This window comes from Antechinus flavipes, chromosome 3, assembly GCF_016432865.1.
Source record: "Antechinus flavipes isolate AdamAnt ecotype Samford, QLD, Australia chromosome 3, AdamAnt_v2, whole genome shotgun sequence".
In the NCBI taxonomy this organism is placed as follows: Eukaryota; Metazoa; Chordata; class Mammalia; order Dasyuromorphia; family Dasyuridae; genus Antechinus; species Antechinus flavipes.
The window spans coordinates 544,739,261-544,762,931 of NC_067400.1; the positions used below are offsets into that span (position 1 = coordinate 544,739,261).

Sequence of the window (23,671 nt, forward strand, 5' to 3'; positions counted from 1 at the left end):
CTCAGGATATAGACACAAAACTATATATACATAGTATATTTATTATATATATATATGTATATATATATACATATATATATTAGAAAACCTGTGTTCAAATTTGGCCTCAGATGCTTAACAGGATTACAAAGGAAAACAGTTATACTGAAATGAAGTTCTCAAAAGAAAAAAGAAAAAAAAAAGTTCACAGATGCCAGTTTAAGAACCTTTGTCTGTGGTCACCTCTAAGGGTCCTTTCAGTGCTAAGTCCTGACTTGATTCTCTTTTGTTCATTTAGATTGCACAGTGACCCAATTCTATAGCTGAAAAGGACCCCAATATGTCTATCAAATCTGCTGCCTTGATTTTTTTTACAGATGAAGAAATTGAAATTTAGGCGATTTCCCTGAGGTCTCACAGGGAACAAACATGAGAAGTGGGATTAGAAATCAGAAAATCAGAAGTTTTTTCCCTTGTACCTGAATATCTCATTGCTTTGGGGGATATCTCCAGTCATTCTGATCTATGTCTTGCCACTGGACTTTGCACAGCCTTGCCTTAATTCCAAATCCAAATCCTTTGCAAGTCAAGACATCATTTTCTTGATATCATTGGTCCTCACTGAGAATGAAGGACAAACAACAACTTCCCACTGAAAGAGATCATTGTGACCACATTGCTGGATGCTTGGTTTGGCATGAGCAATCCCTAGGCTATCTCATCTGAACTTCACTGTCAACAAATTAGATATAGGTGTTATAGAAAGGGGGGAATTTAAAGGCCCAGAATACTTGAAAGGAAGACAACTTTAAAGAGTTCCCTCGAAGCATAAAATGGTACTTCATACTTTCCTTATGTGGAATGGCTCCCTCTAAAAATGACAAATACAAAAAATTCTACTCATTTTGCAAATATTTGGCTAAACCCCAGAGTATTTCTAGGGGAAAAGCTCCCAGGCCCTGAATATATTGATGAATTAAGGAACCTGAAGACAGAGACATGGTTTTGGTTTTTGTTTTTTTAATCACCCTCCTCCATTGGCTGGAGATTCAGTCTTGTCTGAAGTAATCTGTTTCTCCTTCTAGTTAGGTATCCAGATTCAGACAGGTTTCATTACAATAAAGTTCCCTGAATCAATGGGATAGTACTTTATATTATATTATATGTTACTTTATATCATTGCATTGTATCACTTTACATTATATTACATTACCTAATATAATTTCATTATATTACATCATTTTAATATTACATTATGTAATTATATTATAATTGTATGTATAGTTATTTATCAGGTAACAGAGAGTTTTGGAAATAACAGAGCTAATCCACATTTTATATAACTTTTTTCAAGGCAAAAGAATCATAGGATCCTCAGTTTAGATCAGGAAAGGACCTCAGTAAATAACTAACTAGTCCTGCCTTATCTTTCTCAAATATTTTGCAAATGAGGAAACTGAGGAGATTAAATGACTTACCTAAGATAAGAAAAAAAAATTAGTAAGCAACATTTGAGGGATTTGAACCCAATTTCTCTAATTACAAAATAATAATAATAACTAACATTTGTATAGTGTTACCTTAATGCCAGGAATTGTGTTAAGCATTCTACAGTTATTCTTTCATTTGACCTTCACAACAACCTGAAGATAATTGTTATTTTCCCCATTTATAAATGAGAAAATTGAGGCAGACGAACTTAAGTGACTTGCTTAGGGCTGCACAGCTAGTAAGTATCTGAGGCTGGATCTGAATTCAGTCATCTTGACTCCAAGCCTGATGCTCTCTGCTCTATTTTACCAGATGACTGCTCTAGAATCGGTGCTTTTTCCACTGGACAATCCAATGTTCAATCAAAACAAGATGAAATAATGAGTGATGGAGTAATTATATGTGGTCTATATCTCAGCTTCTTAAACTGTAAATCACAATCCCACATGAGGTCTTGCAACTGAATATAAGGGTCATGAAATTATGATTTATTATCAGTAAATATTTGATTTGTATACCTATTTTACGTACTTATATACCAAGTTCACATAAAAATTTTGTGGGTGAAAAGAAGTCACAAGTGGAAAAAGTTTAAGAAACCCTGTTCTATATAAACACATGTACACAGAATATAAACACCATTGGAACTGCTCATAGACAGATCAGTGCTTGTTTTTATTACCTCTATTTTCAAGGTTGTCGATTCTCCCCATGATCTCATTTTCTGTGACCTGCAAATTCTGAATCAGGAAATAGGTGGTCATCTTCCCTTTCCCTTTCACTTCAATTTCACCCCTCTCAATGATCTCAAATCCACGATTTTCCAGAGCACTATAAAAAATAAAGAAGTTCATCATACATCAAAGCCACCAAATGTACAAGTTAGGCAGTGTCACAACTGTAAAACATTGTCAGGCAGGAGATGTCTTGAAATCAACAGTATCTGCCAAATTACACCTCCCTTCTATTGAAGGGCCCAATAGAGAGGTGGAAACAATTTAGGTCATACTATATAGGGATGGAAAAGGGTATTACAGGTGGGATCCCACTAATCTTCTCTTCTTCTTGACTTTCTGGTGCAAAACTGGATCCTTCTTTAGACAACTCCCTCTCTATTGAAACAAAATCATTAATGTAGCACATGAGGCATCAAATCATATTTGACCATAACTTTTCTACATATGGTTATGCTGATATCAGAACTTGCTTGATGTTCTCTCTCTCTTTATCCTTTTCCTCTGCCTTATCTGAGTTTGAAGTAAAGAATAAAATATGTCAGATATAATATTATTAGTACCAAGAAAGATATAGGTACAGGATAAAAATAGAGTATGTTATTTTCTTTATAATACTATAAACTCTTTAAAGGTAGAGACTGTGCTGTATTCAAGTTTATGGGAAGAAGGAAGGAAGGAAAGAATGGCTACCTGTATGCAGTGGGGCTGAGGTGCACTTTGTTGGGAAGCCCATGGCTCTCCATCCTGGATGCTGTGTTCACTGTGTCTCCAAACAAACAGTATCGGGGCATCTTGTCTCCCACAACTCCAGCCAAAACTGGTCCTGTATGGATCCCTACCCTGATCTAAAAACAGAAAAATCTACTTGATCACAAATCACCTAGTAGTAGGCACTTACATTTTGTGAACTGGTTTTTGACCCATCATAAGATTAAAAACTTATTGAGAAAAAATAATTTGTTTTATATATCTTCATAACTACCACAGCACTTTGCACAATGGTTGACACATCGAAAGAATTCAATAAGTGCATAAAATAAGTATTTAAAAATATTTGTTGATTTATTGATTTACCATTGAGAAATTAGGAATTCTTTAAGGTGGAGAAATTAGCAGTTTGCCTTCTTCCAGAAAACCTGACATCTCTATGTAGAATATAAGCAATAGAGTATAATCTCCTTGGGGACAGGGACTGGTTTTCTTTTTGTATTTTTATCCAAAGGACATAGTACAATAAATAGCACATAGTAAATGCTTAAAAAATAATTAATGTATTAAATTGAGACCATCTGAATTTTTTTTTCCTTTTTTGAATTCTTCCTCACTTTATTCCTTCTTTTTTGACACTATTGCTTGAAAGCAAAGACTTCAAAGAGAGTAGCAGGTTTAGGAAGTGAACAGTTAGTTAAGAAGATGGAACTTACTGTATCCCAAGGAAATCATAAAGGAGGAAAAAGGACCCACATGTGCAAAAATGTTTGTAGCAACTCTTTTTGTGGTGGCAAAGAATTGGAAAATGAGTAGATGCTCATCAATTGGGGAATAACTGAATAAGTTACAGTATATGAAAGTAAAGGAATATTATTGTTCCATAAAAATGATGAACAAACTGATTTTAGAAAGGCCTGGAAAGATTTACATGAACTGATGCTGAGCAAAACAAGTAGAACTAGGAATACATTGTACACAGTAACAGCAAGATTATGGGATGATCAACTATGAAAGACTTGATTCTTCTCATGGATTCAATGATCCAAGACAATTCCAATAAACTTTTCATAAAAAAAAACTCCATCTGCATCCAAAGAAAGAACTATAGAGACTGAATGTAAATCAACATATGCTATGTTCACTTTTTTCTTTTTCTTTTTTCCCCTTCTGTTTTGATTTTTCTCTCCCAACACAATTCATAAAGAAACGTATATTAAAAATTAATGCACATGTTTAACTAGAAAAAAAAAGAAAACAATAAAAAGGGGAAAATGGGATCTAAAACAGAATTCTAATTTTTGGTTCATAACTTAAAACACTGCCCTGGACTGAAACATGGCCTCACAAGAACTGGTAAGAATGTCTTTATGTGGGGTCTTACAAAACTGATAAAAATATTTTAAACTGAGAAGGAAGAGGAAAAGTGAAAAAACTACTTTTCCAGCCATGAATCTAAATGCCCTAGAGAGTGGCTACAAACTAGATAGAAGAATATTAATAGAGATGCTTAAAAATTCACTACAGCCCAGTGGAGGAACTACCAATAAAAAACTAATGGCATGGATATCTGGTGCAGATAATAATGCAAAATCTTAGTAACAGTAAAATAAACTAAAAAGCCTAATGCAAGGAAACAAATATGTTTCACTGGAATCACTGGCATTTGTTGGATGAACCTATGATTGGACTATGAATCTGGATTGAAGAAAATTAATAAACTGTATTATTTAATAACCAATATTACACTGTGATCCACTTTTTCCCTTATTTTTGTCAGACTCCACTTCTGAAGGGCAGGAAGTATTTTAAGGATGAAAATTCCCAGCCCCAAAGGTTTGTGCTCCTTAAGGAAATTGAGCCTCACCTCTCCCACAGTGGGACTCTTCACTCTATAAACAGAAGCTAGTTTGAGCTAAGCCCTCCCAAATGCTAATTATGTGACCCTACACACTTACCTTAACTCTGTTTACCTCAGTTTTCTCACCTGTAAAATGAGCTAGAGGAGGAAATTGCAAACTACTCCAGCATCTTTGCCAAGAAAATGCCAAATGGGGACACAAAGAGCTGGACATCACCCTAAAATGACTAAAATATTCCTATGGCATCATTCATTTGACCATTCTCTGACAGGTGCCATTTTGTTTCTAATTCTTTGCAACAATAAAAAGTGTGTGTGTGTGTGTGTGTGTGTGTGTGTGTGTGTGTGTGTGTACATGTGGCTCCTTTTTCCGTTTCTCTGATTATTTTGGGATATAACCCTAGTTAAGTTGTATTATTAGGTCAAGGGTTTTCAATTTAATGACTTTGGGGGTATAATTCTAAATTATTTTCCAGAGCAGTTATCTCATTCCAGACTTTCACATTTCTAGACTTATCACAAGTCAGTGCCTTTTATGCACTCCACAGTCCAGTACTCTTTCTCAAACATGATCCTCATCTCCTTCCTACTGGTTGTCTTCCATACTTAAAATATTCTCTCTCCTCAATTCCATCTCTTGAAACTCCTGGTCCCTTTAAAATCCTACTTTTTGTATGAAAGCTTTCTGTTCAAACCAAACTACCAACATCTTCCATGCTTCTTGAGGTTACTTTGCATCTTGTTTCTTATATCTGCCTTTCATATGTATTTTGTGTATAATAACATATGCTCCTATGGTCATCCCTTTTAGATTATAAGCAACTTAAGAACTGAGGCTGTTTCATTATTGTCTGTCAAAAACATTATCATTTAGTTAATACTTGTTGATTTTTGTATTAACACTGCAATTTAGAAATGATCTTAATCATTTAACTTAATTGACCCTTTGTGTAAGATGAAAAGGGAGATTTTAAAAAATGACCTAGCTGCCCTTAGGAATTCAAATCATAGTTTCAAATAACTGGCATCCCCAGTGTACAGAATGAATTGTTAGATATGTTTGCTTTGCCATTGTCAAAAATCTCTGAAATGTTGTATAGAACAGTAAAAGTCCCACAAGATTACAAAAGGGTAAATATTCTTTAAAAGCAAAAAAGGAAACTGAGTGAAATTTTCAAAGGATGGACCAGTGAACCTGACTCCAATTACTGAAAATATCTAGAATGCATTAATAAAGATAGCTAGTGAACATCTAGAAAAGGAAACAGTCATCCCAAAGAACCACAATAGCTTCCTGAACAATAGACCCAAAAGAGCTGCCTAGAATAGAATGGGCTACCAACAGAGGTATTTAGTTCCTTCTCAATTCTAGTAAAGACTGAAATACAACTTATTGGAGATGTATTAAAAAGAATCCTTTTCCAGTTATGGATTGGATGAAATTGTCTCTGCAGTCCCTTCTATCACTGACATCACTGACAATTTTTGTGTATCACATATCAATGAATGAAGTCTCAATGTTTCCAAATGTTTGAATTTGCTTGCTCATTAGTCTATTCTGTTCTTAGAACTGAGGTTCTAATTCTGTCTTCTCTATCTCTCTCCCTCTTTCTCTCTCTTTCCCTTTCTCCTTCCTTCCCTATTTTTCTTTGCTTCTCTTTATTTCTCTTCTCTCCTTCCCCTTTCTTTGCCTCTCTCTGCCTGTTTCCCTTTTTCTCTACCTTTGAATCTCTCCTCTCCCTCTCTCTCCTTTCTTCTTTCTCTCTCCCTCCTTTGCCTCTTTCTTCCTATCTCTTTCCCTGCTCCCTTCATCTCTGACCCAGTATCTCTGTCTCTCCCTCTTCCCCTCTCTACTATGCATGGGAGTTCCCATAATCATAATGCATTGTTTCTTTCCCTTCCCAGTTAATTGATATAATTTCCCATCTCTATTGAGCTTTCCTTTTTTCCATTCTAAATTTTAGACCTCATCTTCACAAATTGATACCAATCCTGATTTTAATCCTACCCCATTTGGCTTCTTTGTACTTGCTTCATTTCTTTTCCTTCTGCCTCAACATTATCTTAAGCTTCCTCCCCAGTATCACCTTATTTGTTACCTTATATATGGATTTATATTTGTGCATAAGAAATCATAGGATCGGGGCTGGAAGGGATCTTAAAAGCCATCTAGTATAACCCCCTCATTTTATAGATGAGGGAGGTAAAACTCAAAGAGTTTGATTTAAATGTCAGAGGCAGGATTCAAGTTCTGCCACTTTCAGCACTTTCTGTACCATATCATGTACACATTGTCCTCCCATAAGAAATATAAGCTCCTTGAGGATGGCAATTGTTTCTTTTTTGTCTTTAGCATCTACCACAGTTCCTGGTCTATAGGAGATACTTGTGGGATTCTGTTTGGTGAAAGCCATGCCATGGAGTTAAAAGTCATGTCACAGGAGTAAAAACCATATGAAAGAGAGTTGAAAACCATTATAAGGACACAGTGTCCAGCAAATAACCTCGTGTATGCCTGGGAACTTACTCAAATTGACCAGCACATGGCATTGATTGTCTGGACATCTAACCATCTGCACTGGGATGACACCCAGGTCCTGGGTCTGGGAATCAAGAGCCATTCCCAAGCATTAACTCAAAACATTAGTTAAATTGCATTAATATATGCATGATGCTTTATAGCTCCACCTCCCATTGTCTAATTTCTATAATTACCCTGTGACTTCTGGGGTTTTTTTTGGTGGGGGTATAAAATCCATTGACTCATCTGGCAATCACCCCAGACAACTGCTATGTAAGTAACTCAGATGATTATTAAACTCTTTATATAATCATCATAGAGCCTCTTTCTTTGGAATTGAGCTTGTCCCCTTGGTTGGGGTTGCCCCTTTGTTTAGGGGAGGGCACTCAGAGTTTCCTTGGGAGAGGAATTCTGGATCCTACAATATTTAATAAATGTTTTTGACTAATTGATTCCCTTTACACATTCCCCTATTCTTTCGATTGTTTTTTGTTTAGAATTGAGAACTAAAATCCTCTGATTTCAGCTCTGTTGTTTTATCCTTGTCTTTCCTTCAAATTCCCCTGACCTCTGATTTTATTTTAACTAAAATTATTTGTCTACAATCACACAAAAAAGCCTTCCATAAGTATACCTTGCTGTACAGGTGATTCTGCATTTTTCAGAAGTTGTGCCAAAAGAACCTAAAGTTTGGAAGATTTGGGGATTTAAAGCTGAAATGAACCTTAAAAGTCAATAAGCTTTACCTTCCTCAAACTACAGATGAGGATCATGGGTCCCAGAGAAGGCAACTGATTTACTCAGAGACATACACATAGTCAGCATGAGAGATTTGAACATGCTTCCATTTAGGACAGGAAACACAGTGACTGAAGTTCTATAAAAAATACTTATTCCCTGAAAACCTCTAATGGTCTCTATTCTAGAATATGTTGTATTAGGTGCTGATGCCATCATTTCCCTAATCATATTGTTTAGCACTATGAGACAGCTGGGTAGATGTCTCTGTTAGTGACCCAATGTAGCAGCAAGGTCATTGGACTTTCTTACTGTGGTACTATCTCTGGACCCTTTGGGAACTGGCAGCTTCCTATGTCAGATCAGAACTTAAAGTTATAGATCTTCATTTGGAAGAGATCATTTAATCCAACTGCATTATTTTACAGATGTGGAAACTGAGACTCAGAAGTGTGAAGATACTTGTTGAAGGTAACGTATTATAAGTAGCAGAACTGCAGCTTGAACTCAAGTTCTGCAGCTCCAAGTTTGGTGCTCTCTCCATTGGGCTGCACTGCTTTCTGAACAATGCACATACTCCAAAAATGGGAAATATTGATTTATTTTACTTTTTTTAGTAAATAAAATCAACTCATGAATAAGATAAAGTAAACTTATTCTCTAAAAATAACGAAGTAGAAAAGAATATGGTTTATGGGGTGGATAGAGGCAGAAGGTCCTGGCTTCTTGATACCAGCTATATGGCGTCAACAAGTAATTTCATCTCTTTGAGCCTCATTTTTCTCATCTGTAAAATGAAAGAATTGGACTAAATGACCTCTGAGATCATTTTTAGTTCTAAATCTATGATCCTGTAAGAGAGAAGCCCAGCATATCTCCAAATAAGAAAAAAGAACAGAGCTATTCAATTCTGTCCTTGTTTACAGGAAATGAGACTCTTGCAGTGAAGTTACACATAGATCCAAATATTCTCCAGTGTCTTCCAAAAACCTAATTTAAAGTTGTGGTGAATTTGGGCCAGCAGCCTGCTAATTTCCCTCTTAGTTAGGAGTGTGCTCCAAAGAGAGGGATAGTCTGAACAAATCACACCATTTCAAGGAGTGCCTGTGTACCAATGAAGGAAATGCAATGCTGTCATGGAATGTTTCCCATCATGCTGAGAACTCATCTGCTTGGTACCTGGATGGGTTCTCCAGTGACAGGATTCATCACTTCTCTTGCAGAAATTCTCATCCCCAGGGCAAAATTAGCGACTCTCTGAGCATGGTTTTCCACAGGCACTGGCACCCCACCAACCACCATGTATGCATCACCTATTGTTTCCACCTGTGAGAGAAAAGGGAGCCTGGTCAGCTTCTGTTTTTCACATACACACACACACACACACACACACACACACACACACACACACACACACTCACACAAAAAGCTCACTTATTTCATTATTTTCTCTTGTACTGGGTGCCAAGGACCAAGTTAAAATTTGTAACTTTTTACTGAAGAAAGGGGAGGTACAAAGGACATGGAGAGCCATTCTGCCTTTGACTGGGAACAAATCTTGGAGAAAATGAATTTCCTGGTGTGGCCATATGGTACTCTACATTGAATAGCAAATTATTAGGAGTGGACCTTCTGCTAAACTGGAAGAGTAAGAGAACTCTTCTCTGGGATTAAAGTGCTCTCTTGCAGGAGGCAGTTTTAACTCTTCCAAGGCGTAAGAGTCCTCTTTGAGTAATGTGCTTTTCCTAGATCTCCAAATGGATATCTTAATCAACAGAGTCATAATTAATACTGGTAGTACTCAGAGCAGTACTATTTAACAGAGTACTGTTAAATAGGCCTTGAAATCAGCTTTGTAATTCATGATATAGAAAAAATACACAAAATATTTAAGATAAATTTAGTTGTTAGGAATGGAGAATTGGGTGTTATAGTGAATTATAGATAGATATTATAAGCAATACTGGTAATTGATAGATTCCTATTTTAACAAATTAATTTTTTCTAACTAGGGTACGAAGCTCCTAGTTGGTAACTAGATAATTTTGGAGAAACGCGTGTGTTAATTTTTTGTGTTCTCTAAGTTTTGGAACATTTAAGCTAAGCCCGGGCTTCCCTGTCCTACTTATGATTCTGTTGATAGAGTGAAATATCCTTATTCAATTAATCTCTAAAACAAAATAAAACAAAGGAAAGGAAAGGGAAGAGAAGGAAAGAATGAAAAAGAAAGAATAAGGGCTGGCTAAGGGAAACAGAGTAAACTATATTAATTATTAATTTTTAAATCTAGTATTTAGTACAAAAACTCTTACTTTGTAGACATCATGGACGCTAGTTAACCGGTCAAATTTTGAGTACATTGAGTTTAACATGTTCACTATTTGGATAGGCTCACAGGCAGCACATATGTTGGTAAATGTCACCACATCACTGAAAAGAATGGTGCATGTTTTAAATTCTCCTGCAATAGAAATCAGATATTAGTACCAATGTCTGAATTGGGGTATGATGGTTAAATATTCCAATATTGAGGCATTAATTAAGTTCTCTGGAAATACAATTCTTTTAAATAAAGTCTCCCTGGAAAGAGAACTGGATGGGAGAAAATCGTTCTTCAGTTCTTGAATCAACTAAACTATTGATTCAAGTGCTTGATCAAGAAGAGAGTAAGAGAAGAATGAGAAAGAAAAAAACAATGAAGAGAAAGAAACAAGCATTTATTAAGTACCTACCATGTACCAGAAACTATACTAAGCACTTTACAAATATTATCTCATTACCTCAACCATAGGAGGATAGATATTGTTATCCCATTTTTACAGTTGAGGAAATTGAGGCAGACAAGTTAAATGTTTTCCCAGGGTCATACAATTAATGTGACTAATGAACAATAAGTGTCTCAGGTTAGATTTGAACTCAGCTCTTCTTAATTCCAGGCCCAGCTATCATTTAGCTGCCTAAGGGGGAAAAGAAAACTAAAAGTAGAAAAATATGGGGAAGAGAGGGAGAAAAAGGAAGCAAATGTAGTAATAGTCACACTGCCCATGACTTAAATGGAACAATGCTTAGGGCTGGCTGAAGGAAGAGCTGTTCTGAAGATGACATACTCCAGTCACCTGGGAATAAGGGCAGCGAAACACAAGCCATTTTTTGAGACCAAGGATCATATTAAAAATGCAAGATGGCTCCCCAGGTTGGAGGCAGGTGCTTTGCCCAAAAGACAGGAAGAAAAGAAATACTTGAAGGAGCACTGAGAAAAGAATCTATAAACATTAATATATCCCTGTGCCCATTATTTTATAAATACCTCTAACAATGAAATTTCTAGCAGCTGTTATTGATAACAGCCACAGAAATATTTGTATGTTTTACTTGTCAATACCTTTGTTCCCAAAAGTTTTCCTTTATTGAACTACAACTTGAGAAACTAATAAACTCTTATGTGCATAACATAGCCTTTGACCATTTCAAGTTAGGAGGGCACTGCTTGATGTTTGAATATACTTATTAATTCTACATAGATAATTCTACATATAATTTGTTATTAGATTTCTGTTGATTCTTTCATTCAAACATGCAGTAGGAAACTTTGTCTACTAATTCAATTAGAAAATTGTCCAGCTACTAGCCCAGCATCGCAAAGCCCATATATAAAGCAGCATTTGGATGCAGTCTTCTGACACTGAGACTGGCTCTCTCTCCCCTGCCTCTTACATCCCTCCAAAGATTTCAAGTCAATTATCACCCAGGGCCAAAACCTCTGAGAGAATTACCTTAAATATTGATTTAGAAATCCAGTTTTCTATTTAATATTGGATTTGTTAAAATGGTTTGTTTTAGAGCAGCTATTAGCTTTTTAGAAATACTTTTCTAATTTGAGATTTTTGTATCTCAGAGGCAAAGAGTTAATAAGATTACAAATCTAGAGCAGAAAGGAACTTTGGAAATGATCTGTATACCAACTTAAGGAAACTTAAGTGATTTGCCTGAGTTTACATAAATAGTAAGAATCAGAAATAAGATTAGAACCCAGACCTTCTGATTCCAGTCATGCTCTTTCCACCATACTAAACTGACTTTTGCAGTCCTGAGTGAATGTCATTTGCAGTTCACATAAGACTTGACTAAGGAATTTCAAATAGAAATGGAAATGAGGGATCATTTCAGAGAGAGAGAACAACAGCAGGCAGGTCAGGGGAAACTACATAGAAGAAGGGGTACCTGACTGAATAGAACTTGAAAAAAGCTTCATCTGAAAGTCAGAGATGAAGAGGGAGTGCCTTTAAGGGTTTCCCCATTTGTAAAATGAGAAGATCAAAGTAAATGATCTTTAAAATCCCCTTCAGCTTAAAATACTATCACAATGTTAATCTTATCCAGCTGTTTTGATAAGGTGTTTTTTTTTTTTTTGCTGGGGGGTGGGGGAATGGGGAAGATGGGGGGGAGGGGGGGGAGGAATCAAGGAGAAGGAGAAGAAAAAATAATTGATTAGACAGTACTATAATTCTTTTCAGTTAGTTATGTTGAAATCTGAATGTTTGAGCCATGAAGCCACTATATTCATTTGGTAGTAGTATCCTCATCACAGTATTTTTTTCCAAGGGGAAATAAACAATTGAGGGCTAAATATATAAACTTAAATATAGATTATAACAAATTCCAAAGGCTGTTATCATCCAGGAATAGTTTATTCACCCAGAAAGAGTCTCCCTGAGTTAAATTTGAAGCAATTATGTTACTTTCTATTTTTTAAAGAAAGAAATGGAAACATCAATATGGTATCACTCATGGCCAGTTAGTGACTAAGTCTCTAATTCTAACCCTAAGTTCCTGCATGAGATGAGTCAGATTCAGTACCTGCTGCTACCTTTTTGCCTTCTTTCAGCTGGTTTGCTACATGCTCAGGAAGCATCGCATACAACAATGTTTCTGTTTTTTTCTTTTCTATGGCCAAATGTTTCGAAAGGATCCGGAGCTCTTCTTTCTTTCTCTCCAACTGGTTAGACAACTCGATTTCAGCCAAACGCTGTTGGTTCAGGAGTATGAGATCCCTGGTGGTATCATGTCTGGCAATGTCAGAGATGTGCATGTTCCTCTCCTCCAGTTCCTGGAGGCTTCGGAGTTTGGGGGAGCAGAGATAAATCATACATTGCAGGGACTCCATCCAAATCATCTGTCCTTTGAAAACAAAACAGAAAGAAGAAATCATGTAGCAATGCTACTATTGGGAGATAAGGAATACCACAGAAATGAGCTTTCCAAGCAACTGATCCTGTAAGTGCCAAAATCTTTTCTATTAATCATTATATAGAAATAATTATAAAATATAATATTCACTTACACGAATTATTAAATGAAGATCTTGAGCATAATTTAAACTTTCCTTAATGACCTGGTTGTCAAGGGATGAGAGGGAATGACATAGAGGAAAAACTATACTGGACATAAGAGAACCAAAGTTCAGATCTCCACTGTTAAAGGGATGAGATTTCAGGGAATTCATTTTGCTTTCCTAGTCCTAACTTTCTTCATCTGTAAAAGTAAAAGGTTGAAATCAGGAAATCTATAAGATTCCTTCTACTGTTAAATGATTATGAACACTATAGGATAATAAATTTAAAGCTAAAAAGGGACCAAGAGGACATGAAGTCCAATTCCCTTGTTATATAGGTGAAAAATCAGACTCAAAGATGTTCAGTGACTGACCTAAGTAGGGTCACAGAGGGGAAAAAATATCAGAGATGAGATTTGAACCCAAGTATTTTGACTCCAAGTCTAATGTTACTTCCATTGCACTACCCTGCTTTGTAATTCAATGAATCCCTTGGAAATTATTAAAGTCTGTTAAAGGTCCTATGCTAAATGATTACTTTAATTTATATTTTATATTATATTTTGGTTTTCTTCTTCACTGTTGTCTGAATTTCAGTCCTGTATGTCCATGTACTGATTATTTTCACCTAGAGGTTCTGCAGAAATCTTGCTCACTACATCCAAGTAAAACTTGTCATCTTCCCTCTCCATGTTCTCTTTTCTCTGCTATGACATGATATATCTTCCACTCACCCAAACTTAATACTTTGGAATAATTCTTGATATCTTTTCCTTCATCTCTGATATTTAATCACCAAGTATTTTCACTTCTTCCTTCAAACCATCTTTTATAACTGTCCTCTTTTGCATTTCCACTGACTGGTTCAGAAGTATAAAATCCAAGGATCTTATCACATATCAGTGGGAATGCAAAAGAGAGAGAGCTGTAGTTCCTTTCCTCTGGCTCCTGGAGGCTTCAGAGTTTGAGGGAGCAGGGATATATCATATATGGCAGGGACTCCATCCAGATCATCCACACCTACATTATCTCTTACATGAATACTACAACAACTCTAAAGTCATCCTCTCTGACCCCAGTATCTCTCACTGCAAATAATACATTTAGCTGTTCAACTTAAAGACCACTTTTACTAAAACATTTCTTTGCTTTCCTAAAACAGAAATATTTGTCAGCATCCCCTGCTATGTTGGGATTCTTTTCCTTAAACTGAGGAGACTAAGGCTAAAATTGTTCATGTAATTTTCTGTTCACCTAAATACAAAAAAGCCATGAGAAGCTCCAGCAGCAATCTAAGGGTTGACCAGACTTACATGGGCAACACAAAGGCAGGGAAACTGTGCTTGATTGAATCAGTATTACATCCTCAGCTGAGTATCCTTTCCCTATTCTGAACATTTTTCTCCCTGCTATGACTGAGTATATCTATTTTTTTGTTTATTTTTGTGGATTATGGATATTTCACTTCATTTTTTATCTCAAACCTGATTTACCAATTTGACTTGATCAACTTAGTCAATAAACACCTACTATGAAACACTCAAAGACTAAAGAGTCCCTGCCTTCAAGGAGCTTATAATCCAATTAGGAGACTGCTCCCTTTTGTCTGCCTTATTAAATCCTCGTCCTTCTGGACTTCTCTGCAGCTGTTAACACTGTCAATCATCCTTTCCTCCTTGTTACTCTCTTCCTTTTATGCTATTATGACTTTGCTGTCTCCTCCCTGGTTTTCCTTCTACCTGTTTGACCACATCTCCTTTGCTTTGTCAGGACTATGTCAGGCCTGCTAATCAGAGATGTCCCACTCTTAGTCAGAGTCATGTCAAGACTCTATGCTGGGCCCTCCTTTCATCTCCCTCTATACCATCTCACTTAGTCATTTCATCAGTTCCCATGAGTTCAATTATTATCTCTATGCAAATTATTCCCAGATCCTTATGTCCAGTCCTAGTTTCTCTTCTGAACTACAGTCACACATCTCCAACTGCCTTTTATGGTTCTTGTTTTTTTATGTAGCATGTATCTTGTATATTCATAGTGAATTGAATATTTTCTCCAGCATAAGGACAAGAGCTCCTTAAGGGCAAAGGCTGTTTTTGTCTTTCTTTGTATCTGAAACATGGTACCTAGCACATAGAAAATGCTTAATAAAGACTAATTGACTGATGGACTGACTAGTTGACTGACTAACAGCACTAGAAGAAATACCCAATATTTAATGTCAACACTGAGGAGCCAGATCTCAGAGAGAGCCAAAAGACATGGGGATCATGAAAGGAATAGGTCCCAAAGGACAGGATATTGATTAGTGAAATAAAGAATAAGACTCCAGAAGACACAGTAGAAGAACCAGGCAGATATTGAATGGAATATTTTGGGTGTAGATTTGAAATAGATGAGAATGAGAGAGAAAGCATATGAGTTATAATAATGAATTGTAATAATAGCTCATGTTTATGCAGTACTTTCCAATGTGCCAAATATATTATTCATCGCAACAACCTTGAATAGTTGATAGTACAAATATTATTTATTTTCCCCATCTTATAGGTGTGGAACTAAGCCACAAAAAAGTTAAATGACTTGATCATGGTACAGAGCTAAAAGAAACAAGGTTTTTGGTTTTTTTTTCTGAAAACCAGTGCTACTTACAAATTTTTCCATATTTGTTACAATCAATGACTATGGATTGATAGACTCATATTTATTCATTCACCATGTTTTGCCTCATCTTAAGTGTGACCAATGGTCTGCATTTGCAGCACATTTGACCATGAGCAGGTCAGTCTGTGACCATGGAATAAAATGGAACTAATTGGTTTACTTCCCACTCCATGGTCACAGACTGAATCCTCAATTCCATACTCAACAATATGTACCACTGGTCATAGGAGAAAACAGAAAAAAAAAAGTGTGAGTGAAGCAGTCCAAATCTCTACCATCATTAGAAAAACAAATTCAGAGTTCATGACCTATGAACTATAGAACAGCAGAAACATCTGGTTTATACCAATCGTGGTGTGCTAATTCTGAACAGCAGTAATAATTAAAATAATATTCTGTGTGTACAAGATAGGAATGGTATAAGCAAGGAAAGAAACTAGTATTTAACAACTAGGTCCAATTGGCTGATCCAGAGAAAACCACTTTGAGTGTGAATCCATACCACACTTTTATCCAACATAATTAGAAAATTTTGTCACTTCCTCTCTGATCAATCCTTTTATTCCTCAGACATACATACAGAAAAGAATAGTGGTGACTCAATACCTCTGAGTTTGATTGTAGGCTGATTTTTCCATTCTTCAGGCATCATCTCTCTTCGAGTTTTCAAGACAAATTGACTATTGATAAACTTGCAAATACTGAGAATGTTGAAGGTGACTTGAGGATGGATGATGGTAAAATAATCATCAACTTGAATATCCCTGGTTTGGAGTCCTGGGACATACTTTTGAATATTTACTCCAGCTTGCTTGACCTTCAGCTACTCACAGACGACAAATGGAAAGGCTAATGAGTCAGAAAGTCAATTTGCATTAGCTCTTTCTTAGAATAACATTTTAACTAGGCTTTATAATTGACATGTTCGAAAGGATAGAAAACATCAAATTTAAAAAAAGAATCCTTATGAAACCAATGAAGTTTTAAAAATCTGCAAATAATAAAAACTTTAACAGAATGAAAAAGAAATAAGGGAAGAGATCAAAAAACCATAGTTTGGGCAAAATAATTATTTAGCCCAATATTTCCCATCCAGCTCTTTTGGGCATACACAACATCCCTTCCAAAAGTCCAGAAGGAGATCATAAGCATAAAACTTAAAGGGACCTTGAAAACTATATGCTCTTGTCTCCACCTTCAGATAAAGAAATAGTACTAGGAAGATCAAATATGTTGCCCAAGGTCACACAGAGAATAAAGGATCTGAACATAGCCCCTCTGAATCAAGAGTCAATGTTCTTTCTTTGCACCATACTAGCTTCCCGGTTCTTTTGTCATTCCTACATGAATCCCAATGTTCACTCACTGGATTCACAAGAGAATAAGACTGAACAATAAGTGAATGTGGTAGAATTGGAAAAACTCCTTGTATTACAAGAAATATGTATGTCTCCTTGGGAAAGTCAAAGTCTAGTCAATGATTCATCAAGGACATTCACACACATGGTGCTGACTTGTTTCCCTTATTAAAAGGAAGCTCCTTGAGGACTGGGACTATCTTTGCTCTCATATTTATATTTTTTGCATTTTATTTTGTACTTATATGCAAAATTTTGTATTTTCAGCAGGGGTCCAGTCCTTGACACATAATCAGTGCTGAATAAATGTATTTGTTTTCCTTTCACTCATTTTACTGAAAGGATGTCACAGGTCCAGGCATATAAGATAATTTATAGAGGGATAGAACTAGATGGCAACTTGATGGAACAGAAAAAAACTTTGTGGAGGAAATAGAATTTAGTTCTGAAGGATGATAAAGATTCTGACAGAGATAAGGAAGAAAAGCTTTCCAGACATGGAGTGATATTATATTTCAATAATATACATATGATATAAGATGAAAATATATGGAGGTAGTAGATGAAATGTCAAATGTAGGACATAGTTAGAAATGTGGCTAACAATTAGAGCCTATGAATGGCAAAAAGGTGAAATAAGATCACAATGACCTATAAGAGCCAGATTGTTAGAGACTTTAATTGCTAGAATGAGAAGCTTGTATTTTATCATAGGGCAATAGTGAGCCATCAAATATTTTTGAATGAAGTTAGACCTCTTCAGAATGAAGCTTTAATCGGAATGAAGTGGATATATGTGATTTTGTCACTGATCTCTGTTTAAAAATAGCTAAAATTTATATAGTACTTGAATGTGTGCAAATCACTTTATAGATATGATCTCATTTTATTATATAACAACTCTAAGGGGTAGATTGATGAATCTCTTCATAAGCAAATATCATTTCATGTCCATGCATTTAATTCAAAGAATTTAAAAGAGATGAACCACAAGGATCCTCACAAAATTCTAGTGTTTCATCACAATTATTGAGGGGGGGTGCTGTAAGTATTTGATCTTTTTTACTTAAAAAGAAATTTTGTAATTATTTGTAATGGGGATAAACTAGACACCTGGCTAGTAAGATCAGGTGTGAAACAAGGAATCATCAAATACAGCAGTGATTTGGCAACGACCAGGAGCCTGCAGACTTTGCCTATAACTGGCCAAATATTCAGATTTCATTTACTGCAAAACTATTGCAGTCTGACTACCTATGATCATTAATGGGGAAAAAAGCTTTTCTGAGAAGAAAACCAGAAAACCTTCTGTGATTCCTATTTGTTAGCAGAAGCACAAGAATCACCAAGTCCTTCCCTTGGAAAAGACTTTCCAAGTACAAAGAGAAGTTCCAGTAAATAAGGAGATCTTACAAGGAAAAGAATAGAAATTTCCATTTGCATTGGACAAATTTTTTTAAAAAAAAAAGTGAAAATTGTTTTCTTTTGAATGAGACCTGTTATTTTGTGGATACTGGAAATTCTTAATGAGGAAATTTCCTCTGACAAGGCAGATCCATACCCATGCTATAATTTATCTCAAGCAATTTGAGTGTATCAAACTCAAATTGAAACAAATCTTGATAGAAAACCACAAATTAATATTATTTATGCTGTGTTATATTTTTATTTGTTAAACAGTTTTTTTCTGATTACATTTTAGTCTGGTTCCTGGCTTTGCTTGAGATTTCTGTAGACCCTGCTGGTCCTCTGGAGCATCACTTGAAGTATTGAAAGATTAAATAGGGGCAGCTAAATGGTGTAGTGAGTAGACCACTGGCCTAGAGATAGGAGGACCTGAATTCAAATCTGACCTCAGATGATTAACACTTAGTAGCTATAGGCTAGTGACCCTAGGCAAGTCACTTAACCCCAATTGTTTCATGTGCATACACCAAAAAAAAAATTAAATACTTCTAAATATATCTAATACTTCTAAGACTAGCTCTCAACCCCCTTCTCTTTCCACCCCTGTCTTTGTTTCTGTCTTTCTTTCTCTCTTCTCTTTGTCTCTGTCTAGCTCTCTTTCTCTCTGTGTGACCCCTTTCTTCCCCTCCTCCCATTTTTTCTATATATGGAAAACTGCGACACTGTGGTATAACATAATTTAGGTAAAGGTGAACAGACAAGTTTTAAACAAGCTAAAATCCCTCATTAAGAGTTAATGCTATATAGTTTTGCTTTATTGAAAAGTACCACTTTATTATTAAATGATTAAATTTTGATAAGTTATTAATAATATTAATTATTATTAAGTTATCAAAAGTGCCATTTTATCATGAGTGCTCTCACTTTCACATTGCTAATTATAACCCAGGGGAAGGTTAAAAAAAAGGGGGGGGATGGAGGATTCTCTTACTGTAGCGTCAAAGACAATGTGGAAAGGAAAAGCTTTACAGAAAGTTTTCTCATCTATCCAAAGCCTTTCTGGATACACTGGCTCAAAATGATTCTGGAGGTTTCCTGTAGAAAAAGAAAAACAAGTCTCAGGTCTCCCTGTTAAATTTCTGCCATCTTTTTTCTTGTTTAGACAATGTAAAAATTGAAATTTTGTTGGGGAGTGAGGTTCAGGAGCACTATAGAATCTCATTTTGCAAGGAACCTGGGGGCAGGCAAAGTGGTGCAGTGGATAGAGTACTACTTCTGTAATTAAGAGAATCTGACTTCAAATCAGGCTTCAGATACTTGACACTTACTAGTTATGTGACCATTGGCAATTCACTTAGCTTGCCTCAGTTTTCTCATCTGTAAATTGAGGGTAATAATAGCATCTACTTCAGAGCAGTCATGAGAATCAACTGAGATGATAATTGTAAGATATTTGTCCCAGTTCCTGGTGCATAATAAAAACTTAATAATATAATAACTAGCATCTATATATAACTTATTACATCTAAGCCACCTCATTAAGTGTTTTACAAATATTATCTCATTTGATTCTTACAACAACCCTAAGATACAGGATCTATTATTATACCCATCCTACAGTTGAGGAAACTGAGGCAGAAGTTAACTTGCCCAAGGTCATACAGCTAGTAAGTGTCTGAAGCTGGATTTGAACTTGTAAACTCCACACTCCAAGCACCATGCTCTCTCCACTGCACTGCAGTCCCCCAGTTATCATTCACAAATGCTAGTTGTTGTTTCCATTTTGGCCCCTCCATTGTTCTTCCACATAGCAGCCTTTCTCCAACTTGGGGGCACTGATTGTGTTCACCCTTCCACCAACTCTTCTCTTCAGGTTAAACGTGCTCAGTGCCCTTCTTTGACCAGTCCATTAGAACCCAGCTTCCAGTCCCCTCCTAGTCCTCTCAAGCTGAGGAATGTAAGACCATAGCTCCTTAAATGGGAAACCCATAATTGGATACAAAATTCTACTCTTATATCTGTGCTTAAGCTCTGTTATATTCCCTCCTTAGCTTAAGCTCTTTCAGAATCTCCAGATGGTCAGGGCAAATCTTTTTCCAAATTAAAACAAACAAACAAAAAAAACTTGCCACCAGATTGAGAAGCCCTCCTTCCCCCATGCCAAGTTTCTGCCCAGAGAAGAAGTTTGGTTTTTTTTGTTTTGTTTTTTGTTGGGTTTTTTTTTTTTTTGGCTAATTGAATATCTCAATGAAAACAGAGTTAGCATTGAAAATGCTGACAGAATAGATAATAATCACAAACAGCCCCGCTCCTGTTATTCAAAGCTGTCTATTGGGTGCCTGGTCCAGCTTCGGTGACATTTGCCATGAGTTTTCTTTCTTTCTTTTTTTCCCCCAGACTGACAGCATTGGGTAGCACATGAAATTTTAACCAACAGCCTATTTTGGCAGGGGGTAGCAATCCAAAATGGAGCCTTTTTGATATGAAAATCTTCTAGACAAAGGATTGTCAGTTGCACATTTGAATAGCCTGCCACGGGTTGAAAGCCTCAAAATACAGCCATTTGGACTGTACAGACCTGCTCTCAGATGTATATAATCATGGTCCATCAGTGTGGCCTGTGGAGTGGGATGCAATGCTTTCCCCTCTGGGGTTGTTAAGCTTGCATGTTTTATTCTTTTCTTTGAATGCTCACCTATGTAGGTGCTGTATACTGCCTGGCACATAGTAGGTACTTTTATAAAAATGCTTGTTGATTGATCCCTACTGCCTGGACAGAATCATAGAACTGGAGAGCTGATAGACCATTTGGCAGAGGGAAACTGAGGTCCAGGCAGGTTGGATGAATTGTCCAAGGTCATATAGCTAGTGAGTTCCTAGATTCAAAATTGGAAGGGACCTTAAAGTTCAGCTAGTTTAATCCTTTTACTTTACAGATGAGGAAAATGAAGCGCTCAGAGGTTAATTGACCAAGGTCACATCTAGTAATGATATAAGGCAAAATTTGAAGCCAGGTTTTCCTGACTCCAAGTCTGCTCTCTATCCACTACACACAATGTCCCCCTGTAGAGACAAGGGCTCTTTAGTCCTGTTTCTGAGCTCTTTTCTCCACATTGTCCCATTTGACTTTACTCCCACCCAATTTATACATTTCCTTCTAGAACTGCTTCCTAGTATTCTGTCGGTGATAAAAAGGATCCTGGGGCTACAAAAGCAAGCAAGGGATGTAATATGGGGCAAGGTATTTTAAAAAGCATTTTCCTACAGAGACAGAAGGACACAGGAGGACTCAGTGCTTATCCTTTTTTCCTCAAAGTCCTGAAAAATTATATCTTAATACTGACTCTCCAAAGCCTCATCACAATTATGGACTAATTACATACACACATACATAAATATGTATCTATGTGTATGTAGAGATAGGTATAAATATATATATATAAATACACATACATATGTATGTAAAATACATATGTATAGGAATATATTTCATGTATAGTATATATAATATCTATATGCATATTATATATGATCTAAACCCAGCACTCTATCCACTATGATATGTATATATATTTATATACATATACACACAAATATATATATATATATATATATATATATATATACATACATAATCTGAGGCAAGATTTTAAACTCAGGAAGATGAGTTCAAATCCGGCCATAGACACTTACTACCTGTGTGGTTTATCTCAGATTTCTCATCTATAAAATGAGAAGGAAATGGAAAACCGCTCCTATATCTTTGCCAAGAAAACCCCAAATGAAGTCACAATATAGACAAATAAGTGGGTAGATAGATAGATAAATATATATATATATATATAAACAGATTAAAAATAAATATAGATGAGTAAATAGGTATAAGTAGATAAATAGATGAAGATAGATATAAATAGATTATATAGATAAATAGAAAGATAGATATAGGAACCAACATAAGTTATAAATATATACATTCAATCAACATAAGTTATATGAATGTGTGCATGTGTACATATATATGCAACATGAAAAGGAAGAGAATACATATATGTATATTTATCACTATAAATAACTGGCATAAGAGCCATTTCAATGGCCAGTTGAACTCCAGCTCTTGCTCAGATGTGACTGGGTTTAGTAAATAGACCACTCACCTTTTCCAAATATGACAATACTTCTCACGATATCCCAATGGGATTTCTTCACTGGAAAGGCAGAGAGAGTCAAATATTTCTCCTTCATTCTCTGAAAAGCCTGCTTAATCTCCAGCAGACAGGAAAGAAAGAAGCACATGTAATCGATCCTGTGATTTCAGATTCAGTGATACTTCTTATTCTCATTGATCCTTTGTTGATTAAATTTAAAGAACTTTATAGAAAAAAAGCTCATTCAACCTCAATCTATCTGATTAGTAGAGGGAATGTGGGATACTGGTTCTATTTAGAAATAGTGCAAAGATACTATAGAGCAAGGGTGCTAGAATTCTTACATGGAATTGCTGCTCATAAGGCAAAAGTAGTCAAGTCTAACGCTACCTACATCTCTATTGTGATGCCCTTGTTTGAGTATTCATTATAGTTTATTGGATTTAAATCTGCAAGAAACTGAGAGAGTTTATCTGATGCATTCATCTGATTTTGTAAGTGAGAAAGAAAGAAAGAGACCATGGTAGTAATAGGGAAAGACAGAGGCAGAGACAAAGAGAGACTGAGAGAGAGCATTTATAAAATACTAGGACCTAAGTACTGAGGATATGATATAAGAAAATAAAATATTGCCTACTTTTAAGACAGTCACATTCTCATAAGGAAGAGGGGGTGGTGACATGCACAAAATCACAAGGTAGTGACTGTAGAGCTGAAATTTAAATCT

At 35.9% G+C, this 23,671-nt stretch overlaps 1 protein-coding gene across 1 annotated transcript in view; it reads right to left on the reverse strand.

Annotated features, from left to right (window-relative positions):
• LOC127557383 (guanylate cyclase soluble subunit beta-2-like) overlaps window positions 1-23,671 on the reverse strand; it is a 77,952-nt gene that overhangs the window by 3,097 nt on the left and 51,184 nt on the right. Inside the window, exons 7-14 of the mRNA XM_051990717.1 lie at window positions 22,954-23,062; window positions 19,788-19,891; window positions 16,638-16,854; window positions 12,893-13,213; window positions 10,348-10,496; window positions 9,215-9,361; window positions 2,898-3,052; window positions 2,153-2,301 (exon numbers count right to left, since the gene is read on the reverse strand). Of these exons, the coding sequence (XP_051846677.1) occupies window positions 2,153-2,301; window positions 2,898-3,052; window positions 9,215-9,361; window positions 10,348-10,496; window positions 12,893-13,213; window positions 16,638-16,854; window positions 19,788-19,891; window positions 22,954-23,062 (1,351 nt within the window). The remainder of the gene's footprint in view (window positions 1-2,152; window positions 2,302-2,897; window positions 3,053-9,214; window positions 9,362-10,347; window positions 10,497-12,892; window positions 13,214-16,637; window positions 16,855-19,787; window positions 19,892-22,953; window positions 23,063-23,671) is intronic.